Source organism: Salvia splendens, chromosome 11, assembly GCF_004379255.2.
Source record: "Salvia splendens isolate huo1 chromosome 11, SspV2, whole genome shotgun sequence".
Taxonomy (NCBI): Eukaryota; Viridiplantae; Streptophyta; class Magnoliopsida; order Lamiales; family Lamiaceae; genus Salvia; species Salvia splendens.
Genome location: NC_056042.1, coordinates 27969929 through 27981324, shown reverse-complemented (window position 1 = coordinate 27981324; position 11396 = coordinate 27969929). Strand labels below are relative to the sequence as shown.

Here is an 11396-nt window from a genome sequence, read left to right as displayed (position 1 = left end):
CCGAAGGCTCTTTCGACGTCCTTCCGCGCTGACTCTTGACGCTGCGCAAAAAGAACCCGTCTCGGGTCGTGCGGGTTGTGGAGCGTCTTCACGAACGTCGACCACCTTGGGTAGATACCATCGGCGAGATAGTAACCCATGCGGTATGTATTTCCGTTGATGGTGAAGTCGATCGCCTGTGCTACACCATTCATCACATCATTGAAGAGTGGTGAAGAATAGAGCACGTTCAAGTCGTTGTTGGATCCGGCAACGCCGAAATATGCATGCCAAATCCATAGGCGATAGTCGGCGACCGCCTCAAGGATAAGTGTTGAGCCGCCGCCTTTGTGACCGCTTAAGTGTTGCCCCCTCCAAGCAGTCGGGCAATTCTTCCACCTCTAATGCATGCAGTCAATGCTGCCAAGCATTCCGGGAAAGCCATGGACTGATTCGTGAAGACGAAGCAACCGTTGGCAATCATCGGTGGTGGGTGCCCGAAGGAATTCATCCCCAAAGCAGAACGAACGCCCTCGCAAAAATTCTTTAAACAAAGGATTCCAGTGGACTCACCGATATGCAAATACTCGTCGAAGATGTCGGCCGTTTGCCCAGTAGTGAGTTGTCGGATGGCACACGTACACTTCTGCAACGCCGTGATACTTTGCCGGCCGGCTGCATCTACACCTGTTTGAAAGTATTCAACACGTGCGGACAATGTGTTGACAATTCGCATGAACAAGCGCTTTGACATGCGAAAACGGCGCCTGAAGTAATCTGCCGGAAACCGCGGATGGTCGGCAAAGTAGTCGGCAACGAGCCTTTCGTGGGCTCCCTCCCGGTCACGTTGGATGTAGCGGCGATTTGATCTAGTGCGTTGAGGAGGATGAGCGGGGATATTCGCCGCGACATATGCTTCGTAAGCGGCACGATGTTGTTCGTAGTATTCTTGTTCTTCGCGCTCCGCTTCCGCCATGAGATGAGTGAAATCCATTTGATGTTTTGAGTGAAAGTTGAATGTGTTGATAGTTTGTATAAGAATTATGAATGAGAGATGAATGCGAGATGAATTGATGTGATAAATGAGTGATGAATTTGTGTATTTATAGATGATTTTGGGAAAAAAATAAAAAAAAAAAACAAAAAAATTCAGGAAAAACGGGAAAAAAACGGCCATATTTTTGGGATTTGGAAAATATTTTTTTTTTATTTTTTAGCATTATTTATAATTAAATACCGATTTAAAAAAAAGTTTGAATGCAACGGCTACGCCGTTGCCCAATCCCGTGCCGCCACGTGTGCGTCCGCTGGCACGGACGTGCTCGATACATCGAGCAGCGCCGTGCCAGCGGCGCGAGCGCAGCGGCAGCGGATGGCGTCCGTGCCAGCGGCGCGGACGGCGGTGGCGACGGACGCCACCGCTGCGCATGCTCTAAGTTGAGTAATTCCCAGTTCGTTGACAATGGCGGCGAGCATGATGCATTGCCTTACCTCACGATAGTCTCGGGTTCCCATCATGCCTACCCCTACCACACACCCCCCCTGGGATGTAACACAACGGAAAAGGTGTATATTAACGGATTCTCCCACGTTTCCTGTGCCGCAAGAAATGCAAGCTTAGAGAGAGAACATGGATAACTTCATTGGCAGGGACGAGATTGAGTCGTTCAGGAACGACCTATCCGAGATAGGCAGAAGCTTCAGATCGTCAATCCGCCGTCACTCATCGAGCTTTCGCAACGATTCCGCCCTGAGCTCTGTAATCGCCGATGAAGTAGTCTCTCAGTGGGCGGAGATTGAAAGGCTGCCGACGTATGATCGGTTGAGATCTTCGCTCTTCAACGAAACCAGCGCCGGAGATGAAGCCGGAGGTAGAAAGGTGGTTGATGTCACGAAGCTTGGCGCTCCGGAGCGGCACATGTTCATCGAAAAGCTTCTCAAGCACATTGAGCACGATAACCTTCGTCTTCTGCAGAAAATCAGGAAGAGAATGGATAGGTAACATTTGTGTTTGTCAAATTATGCTCTGATTTGGATCGTGTCTATTGCTGAAGGCTGATTAGTTGATCGGTCAACTAATAGTCTTAAGATTTTGAAATTTTTGGTGCAGAGTTAGGGTGAAACAGCCTACTATTGAGGTTAGGTACACTAACTTGTGCATAGCTGCTGAGTGTGAGGTTGTTGATGGGAAGCCCCTGCCTACACTTTGGAACTCCTTCAAAAGTTTGGTTTTCGTAAGTAGGCTTCAATTTTCTTTAAACGAAAAAATTGAACAGTTTGTATCACCGTTTTTTCCATCATGTAGTACTCATATACTATCGACTTAGACTAACTAATACTCAAGCTATGCAAATCTATCCCTGGAAAAGTTTTTCTAGGGTGCATGAAATTTGAGTAAGATCGTCGTGAACTTCACGCAGACTATAACAAAAAGTCTCGGGGATATTCCGAACCATTCTTATCAGCTTTTAGGTACTGCAAAATTATCTGAGGATAGAACTGTGTAGTTCCATGCAGTTTGCGTATTAACGAGTCAAAAGTCGATAATTCATGACAGAGCTGAAAATTGATGTTTTTTTGAGATAGTATTTGACCGTTATGCCTAGCTATGATGAACAGTGAACCACATGAATATTAGGCCTACTGCTAAGTCTTCATGTTGTATTGGGCTTCCACTTGGGATATTCAGCAATACTGCATCTGAACGTTCATATTCCTCCGAGAACATGCTAAAGTTATTACCATGTTTGCTGGAGCACGTAAAGTCGATTTTAGGCGGTTTATGTGCTTTGGATGTTTCATATCTTCTGCATCAAAATCAGAATACCTTCAGCTTTTCTACTCATATGAACTGTAATTAAAAATATCCACTCTTCTTTTGTAGGATGTCACCAGGCTCCCCTGTATGCCAACACAAGAGGCCCGTGTGGAAATCATAAAGGATGTCAGCGGCATTATCAAGCCTGGAAGGTGAAGTGAGAAGGCTTTTCATGCCTTCATTGTTACTAAGATTTTGAGGATTCTTACTTGCTTTTTTCTACCGATGCTTCTTTCGTGCTCTACTTAATATATTTCCTCAGTGGTTTATCAGTCCTTTGTTTCTTACCCTATGCATTTCAGTTTGAATAGTATTATTTACAGGGTCCTTCAATGTACCCAACTAAAATATTGAATGTGTCGGTTTATAGATTGGATAACGCTATGCAGATTGTGCAGATACTCCGCCTGATATTCCATTTTCTTTTCAAATCATCAAAAATCTGTAAACAGTCATAAATAGTTCAATTATTCTTTGCCATTATGTTATTGTGTGATATACTCGTGCGTTTGGAATCTTACACGTTTCATCTTACTATTGCAAAACTATCCCTACCTCTTATTTGCAACTTCAAGATTGTCAATACAGCCTTTATGTTAACTCCTCTCAAACTCAAAAAGGAGTGTCCATTCATTTTGAGATTGCATGATTTAGAGACCATATGCTGATAACAGACTCTTTACAGCAATAGATATAATAACAGAATTATATTCTTGATAAATCTCTGATAGACAAAGAGAATCTCATTCATTATTGTCAGGACTTATGTGGTGCTGAGAATGCTGTCATCAGTTCACTATATTTAGAATGTATTTTATAGCCTATCTGCTAAAATTTTCCAAATATCATCTCAGTGACAGAGGCAAACATTCATATTTATTCATTACAGTTGTTGGTTAAGGTAGTCTTGCTTAGTCTAGTTATGGTCTTCCATATCTAATGTTGGACTCCTTTAAATACAGAATGACTCTATTGCTTGGTCCTCCAGGATGTGGAAAGACTACCCTTTTGAAAGCCTTAACAGGAAATTTAGACAAATCGCTTAAGGTAATCTTACTAACTTTTTCCTCCAAACTTTAATGAACAAGAGATGTTTGAAGATAAGGTCCAACATGAAAGAGAATATGTAGCTTCTTGTTGTCGTTAGAAATAAATGTTCTGAACTTCTCCTTTTTAAATGTGAAATCTCAAAGAAGTTCAGGAAGAACTTCACTCTTTGTTTGTGTAATTTCTAATCTACTATGGCAATGTTCTGAAGGAGAATCATAACTGATGTCAATATCGTCTGGTATGTTAGATAACATGTAAGAATGTCATCAGGTTTCAGGAGATATCTCGTACAATGGATATAAACTTGATGAGTTTGTACCTCAGAAGACCTCAGCTTATATAAGCCAAGATGATTTGCATATCCCAGAAATGACTGTACGGGAAACACTTGATTTTTCAGCTCGCTGTCAGGGTATTGGTAGCAGAGCAGGTATACTATTTAAATGAGGAAACTCAGATTTCATTTTATAATTAGTTGTTCTGATATGCCGTTTTCTTCTAAAGAAATTATGGCTGAGGTTAGCAGAAAGGAGAAAGAAGCCAAAATTGTTCCTGATCCAGAAGTGGATACTTACATGAAGGTACATAATAAGAGCTCATATTGCAACTTTCCTTGATTTGTAACTGGACCTTGATATCAATCTTCAAAGCGAATTGTTTAGGCTACCTTCTTTCTATAGGACCACTATACCACCTTAATTAAATTCTAAGACCCGGAAATAAATATTTAAAATTCAAGTAGAGAAAAATTAAGAATGTGAGCTCAAAATCTACCCAAGATCATTGATCCCAAACACCAATACTGGATTACGTTCCAGTTTACAACATTTGAATATAAAGTCTTTTAATCTATCTTTTGAGTTTTTAGGTTTCATGTTGCTATGTCCTGATATCGGCATCATTGTGCAGGCAATTTCTGTGGAAGGACAAAGGACTTCTCTTCAGACAAACTACATTTTGAAAGTATTTGATCTAGCTTTAGTAATTTATCTTTTTTGATATCTTTATTGGTGCAATTGTCTTTGACAATTTTCGTATTCTTAGATTCTTGGTCTTGATATATGTGCTGATACACTTTTTGGAGATGCCATGAGAAGAGGAATATCTGGTGGCCAGAAAAAGAGACTTACTACAGGTAAATTTGATGCCAATACCTTTTATAGCTTATATGATAAGGAATGATGTTTAAGGATTATCGCAAAATTGAAAACATTTATTGTAACCTAAAAATTAGTTATTGCTGTGTGTACATATTTCAGTAGTTAAGATGAACAGTACCATGCAGGTGAGATGATAGTTGGACCAACAAAAGCCTTATTTATGGATGAAATCTCGAATGGTCTAGACAGCTCAACCACATATCAGATAGTTTGTTGTCTTCAACAACTCGCACACATCTCAGATGCTACAATAGTTGTTTCTCTTCTCCAGCCTGCACCAGAAACATTTGATCTCTTTGATGACGTAATTTTGATGGGTGAGGGAAAAACTGTTTATCATGGACCTCGAAGTGATGTCTTAGAGTTCTTTAGAAATTGCGGATTTGGGTGCCCTGAGAGGAAAGGAGTGGCTGATTTTCTCCAGGAGGTAAGTGCATCAGAAAGTGCAACAAAAGTTTGTCTTTTGCCTGATAAGATACAACATTGAACTATTGACTCGTCTTCCCAGGTTATTTCTAAGAAAGATCAAGAACATTACTGGCTGGAGACACGACAACCTTACACTTATGTGTCAGTTGATATGTTCGCGATGAAATTTAAGGAATCTGCGCATGGAAAGAATCTTACAAGGGAACTTTCTGTACCATTTGATAAGTCGAATAGCCACAAGAGTGCTATTAGTTTTAGTGTGTATTCTCTGTCCAGATGGACTCTTTTCAGAGCTTGTATGTCGAGAGAGTTTCTTCTGATGAAACGAAATGTTTTTATGTATGTTTTCAAATCAGCTCAGGTTAGCCAAACTTATTTTCTGATTCTTCCTCTCTTGAAGTGCACTGACAATATCAATTTGCACTTTCTGTCTTAACGGTTGTTAACTTTGTGAAGTATCACTGATTTGCAGCTTGTCTTCATTGCTTCTGTAACAATGACTGTATTCCTGAGGACGCAAATGCACGTTGATCTTGTCCATGCAAATGATTACTTGGGAGCTCTATTTTACACTCTCATTATTCTTCTTATAGATGGAATGCCAGAGCTCTCCATGACTATAGCAAGGCTTCCAGTTTTCTACAAACAAAGGGACTTGAACTTTTACCCTGCATGGGCATACGCGATTCCAGCAACCATCCTGAAAATTCCTATGTCATTGCTGGAAGCTCTAATCTGGACATGTCTTACTTATTACGTTATTGGTTTTAGCCCTGAGGCTGGGAGGTTAGTAGTGGATGAAACGCTTAAAATTCTTATGCGCTGCTTATATTTTCTTGGAGTATGGTTGTCTTTGATTCATAACATGACCAGCTTGCATCAGTAAACAGCTTGTCAAGATTATTGCTTAATATTAAGCTAGCAATACTGACCCTCACCGTTTTACAGGTTCTTTCGCCAGATGATTTTAGTTTTTTCTGTGCACTTGACCTCATCATCTATGTTCCGATTCCTAGCAGCTCTCTTTCGGACTGTAGTTGCATCTACAACAGCTGGAAGTTTGGCCATACTGTTTGTGATGTTATTCAGTGGCTTTATAATCCCACGGCGTGAGTAATTTCTTAAGTGTTAGTAGTAATTTAGTATCCTCCATGCATTTATTACTCGTGTAATATTACCTCAAAACACAATGTTCTGAAGAAATGGCTTTTGCAGCATCTATGCCAGTTTGGTTGAAGTGGGCATTTTGGGTTTCTCCTCTTTCATATGGTGAGATAGGCCTTTCATCCAATGAGTTTCTTGCTCCGAGATGGCAAAAGGTGGGTGCTTTGTGCGCGTGAACTTCAAAGTTCTCTCTAAGCAATAGTATATTATTATGATCTAAAACTCTCAACTTGATAATTAATCAAATTCTGACTACCATAATGGCGTTCGGTGTTTCATATTTGTTATGTTTTGGTAGGATCTGACTGGAAATACAACCATAGGACACCAAACACTTGCAAACCGTGGATTAGACTTCAGTAAAGATCTCTTTTGGGTATCCGTGGGTGCCCTTATCGGGCTAACACTGCTCTTGAACATTGGTTTTGCATTGGCATTGAGTTACTTAAAACGTACGAACATTACTTAAACATTACAAATGCATGCACGATCTTGTACTAATGAATTCCAAATGCACCAGCTGCTGGTTCTCGTGCTATTATTTCAAGCGACCAACTTTCAAAGCTAAAGGGTAGTAGTAAAGAACTGGATAAAAAAGCTAATATTGAAGAGCATTCCAAAGTTTCTTCTAGAGCCAGTGTAAAATATCAAGGAGGTTAGGCATTTTCACATCTATCTATATCCTATAAAAGTACAGTTATCAGAATTGTAAAGACTAGAAATGGTTTGTGTTCTTTCATTGGTTGATGATCTATTTATGCAGATAGAATGGTGTTACCCTTTCAACCCCTAAGTATGGTATTCCAAGACGTGCAGTACTATGTGGACACCCCAGCGGTAAATCTGGAAACTGATTTACTAGGAAATTTCCTTATCATCAGATATAAAGACATACTAATCCAACTGCTTGTTTTGCTCTCTGCTTTCTTTTAGGCCATGAAGGAACATGGTTACACTCAAAAAAGGCTTCAGATCCTTTGTGATATCACTGGTGCATTCAAGCCTAGTGTTCTCACAGCACTCATGGGTGTCAGTGGGGCCGGGAAAACGACGCTTCTAGACGTACTTTCTGGAAGGAAAACTAGTGGCACCATCGAAGGAGAAATAAAAATTGGAGGGTATCCTAAAGTCCAGAGTACATTTTCTCGGATTTCTGGTTACTGTGAACAAACTGATATACATTCCCCGCAAATTACTGTGCAAGAATCAGTTATTTTTTCTGCATGGCTTCGTCTTGATCCACAAGTTGACGAAAAAACAAAATATGTACGGTAACATGTCCTGAAGCTTCAAACTTTCGCGTTTTAGTAGCAATTTCCCCATCAGTATAATACCATAATTTTGTTATGAAATCTAATAGGATTTTGTCAAAGAAGTCCTTGAAACCATTGAGCTTGACAGCATCAAAGATTCATTAGTGGGCTTACCGAGTGTTGATGGTCTGTCAACTGAGCAAAGGAAGCGGCTAACAATAGCTGTGGAACTAGTTGCTAATCCCTCCATTATCTTTATGGATGAACCTACCACTGGACTGGATGCCAGAGCAGCAGCAATTGTTATGCGGGCAGTGAGGAACGTGGCAAATACGGGAAGAACCATTGTGTGCACCATTCACCAGCCGAGTATTGACATTTTTGAAGCATTTGATGAGGTAAACAGCTATGTACTCTAGTTTGTTTGATAATCTTGTTTACTTGCTAATATGTCATTTTCAATTCTAGTTAGTACTATTGAAAGCTGGAGGTCGCATGATCTATTGTGGGCCATTAGGTCATCATTCTTCTGAAGTGATTGAATATTTTGAGGTGTGTCTTCCCTTGAGATTTCTATATGTTTCTTGTTATTTGAACTTAATGGATGTGTCTTTCTTAGCAGAAAATTCTATATTAACTTTCTGGTTTCAATTTTCGTAAAAGGCAATCCCTGGTGTGGAAAAAATCAGAGATAACTACAATCCAGCTGCATGGATGTTGGAAGTCACTTCCACTTCCTCAGAAGCTGAACTTGGCTTAGACTTTGCTGAGATTTACAAGAAATCCAGTTTGCATGAGTAAGACCATCATGAATAACATCTTTAGTGTAGCTTCAGTAATCTAGTCATGGAAATTTTTATCCTATATTGTGATACCTTTCCTCTTTTATTCAATTATCACTTCAACTCATCAGGCATGCTCTTTTCTCTCTATTTTTTTGGCTGAAGGAGTAACAAAGAGCTTGCAAATAAGCTCAGCATACCACCTGCTGGATCAAAAGATTTGCATTTCTCAACCCGATACCCGCAAAATGGTTGGGAGCAATTCAAAGCTTGCCTCTGGAAGCAGCACTGGTCTTACTGGAGGAGTCCTAAGTACAACGTGATGCGCTCGCTTCATATGATTTTTGCAGCTTTTCTTTTCGGCTTGGTGTTCTGGAATCAAGGCAAAAAAGTGTAATTTCCTGCAATACTATACTGGACAAAACTTGATGCATTTCTGCAACCTTCAGAGTTTGCTGTCTGTTTGTTTCTATCCCTTTGCATAAAAAGTTTATTTAACATCTTTTGCCTTGTGTGTGAACAGACATAATCAGCAGAGTCTATTCACTCTGCTGGGCTCAATGTACGCCTCCACGCTATTCTGTGGTATAAACAACTCCTCTTCAGTCCTGCCATATGTTAGCACCGAGCGAACTGTTCTCTACAGAGAAAAGTTCGCTGGAATGTATGCTTCGTGGGCTTACTCAGCCGCGCAGGTATGCTGCTCGCCATGTCAAATGCTACCAAAATCACTTGTCACCAAAATGTCTGATGAGTGTTGATATTTCCAGGTCATTGTCGAGATTCCGTATCTCTTTGCACAATCAGTTGTATTCACGGTCATCACATATCCGATGATCGGATACTACTGGACTGCATACAAGGTGTTTTTCTACATTTACACCATGTTCTGCACGCTGCTATACTTCACTTACCTCGGAATGCTGCTGATTGCCATAACACCAAGCTTTCCAGTGGCTGCCATTTCGCAGTCGGCCTTTTACACCATGTTCAATCTGTTTGCCGGATTCTTGGTCCCTCACCCGGTTAGTTACTCACTTGTCTCTCCACAAGCAAGCTTGATTTTGTAATACTATCTGTTTTTGTGGCAGCAAATTCCGAGGTGGTGGATATGGTTTTATTACATGGTTCCGACTTCATGGTCGTTGAACGGCATGCTTAATTCACAATTTGGTGATATAGAAGAGAAGATCTTGGTGTTTGGAGAGACCAAAACGGTAGAAGCCTTTTTGAGGGATTATTTTGGATATCAACACCGTCTTCTACCTCTTGTTGCTGTCATGTTGTTGTTCTACCCTATTCTTTTTGCTTCTCTTTTTGGAATTTGTATTTCCAAGTTGAACTTTCAAAGGAGGTAATGTAATATAATCACACGGCATGCCGTCTGATCTGTGTCATAAGTTATTGTAACAAATTCATAGTATCTCTTTATAGCAAGATCTGCCCCTCCGTTATCAACTGTGCTACGCGCACAATTCATAGGAGTATCTCTTATATCTATATACAGAAGGTAATTGGTTGCTAATATCACGAACTTTGTTTTGATTTCGGATTTTCTCACAATATTAAAATGGAAAAATGTGATTCTCTCATAGTGACATTCTTAATACATTTGGAAACACTGAAAACGTCGACTTGCCTTCTGATCTGCTTGACTTCTCCTTTTAAGTTCTTGTTCGCATGATGTTAAGATGCTCCTGCTCTTAACGTGAATATCCTGACCAATTCCACCAAGTAACACTCGTTCCGGCGTCTTCAACAAGAAGATCGGCGGCTGAAACAAAATCTGGCGCGAAGATTCACTCTTCGTCGGCAGAATACAAAGGTTCAAAGTATTACGCAATTTCTTGGGCAAAATAATATTCTTCATTCATAAGATTTTCGGAACAATGAAGAGCCCTATTTATAATCTATGGACCCTAGGGTTGGTTCGACCTATCCTAACTACATCGGGAAAGAACCAACAAAGAAAACCCGACGGAAAATAATAAAAACATTAATTACATAATGACTAACTAATTTAAATAACAAAAATAATTAAATGACCAAAAGACTCTAACTAATCAAAGGAATCGGTTGGGAGGTTTCAACCGATCCCTTGGCCTCAAGCTCCTGCTCGGCTCCGCGTCTCTCTCTGCTCTCTCCTCGTTCTCGGCTGGTGCTCGCTCCTCGTCCTCGGCTCTCTCCTCGTTCTCGGCCTCGTTCTCGGCTGGTGCTCGCTCCTCGTCCTCGGCTCTCTCCTCGTTCTCGGATGGTGCTCGCTCCTCGTCCTCGGCTGGCGCTTCCGTCAACTGCTCGCCAGCCGTTTCCCCTGCTACACTCACGTCCAATGGGGTTGGTGTGGATGCATTCGTAACAACTCCCCCCTCCTTAGCAGCACCCTTGTCCTCAAGGGGGAGATCTGGAAATCGCTTGCGGACTTCCGTCAGCGGCTCCCACGAGGGTGAGTCCGTTCCATCCGACCAACGCACCAACACGTGCTCGACCGCCTTTCCCTCATGCCACATAATCTGAGACTCCAAAATGGCCACCGGATGAGCAATGGGTCTGACCCCGCTGAACTTGTCGGGCAGAGGAACCACTTCATCCCCCGCCACGAAAGCGCGCAACAAGCTAACATGGAAAACATTATGCACCCGACTCCCCTCGGGAAGACGCAGCTTGTACGCCACCGGACCTATCTTCTGCAGAATCTCAAAAGGTCCATAAAATCTCTTCGCCAACTTAGCCGAAACCGATTTTGCCACCGAGTGCTGACGAT

The 11396-nt window shown here is 41.3% G+C and overlaps 1 protein-coding gene across 1 annotated transcript; it reads left to right on the top strand.

Annotated features, from left to right (window-relative positions):
• The first annotated feature begins 1481 nt into the window (after positions 1–1481).
• On the top strand, positions 1482–10020 carry LOC121754889 (pleiotropic drug resistance protein 3-like). The gene is made up of 24 exons (XM_042150180.1): positions 1482–1977; positions 2090–2213; positions 2864–2949; positions 3760–3844; positions 4118–4277; positions 4352–4428; positions 4757–4810; positions 4892–4982; positions 5133–5434; positions 5516–5797; positions 5909–6222; positions 6385–6545; positions 6652–6755; positions 6899–7052; positions 7121–7255; positions 7364–7437; positions 7534–7866; positions 7961–8251; positions 8322–8405; positions 8517–8650; positions 8801–9028; positions 9159–9330; positions 9406–9660; positions 9727–10020. The coding sequence occupies exons 1-24, from the start codon at positions 1610–1612 to the stop codon at positions 9991–9993; spliced, it is 4335 nt and encodes a 1444-aa protein (XP_042006114.1). The 5' UTR covers positions 1482–1609; the 3' UTR covers positions 9994–10020.
• Positions 10021–11396: the final 1376 nt, after the last annotated feature.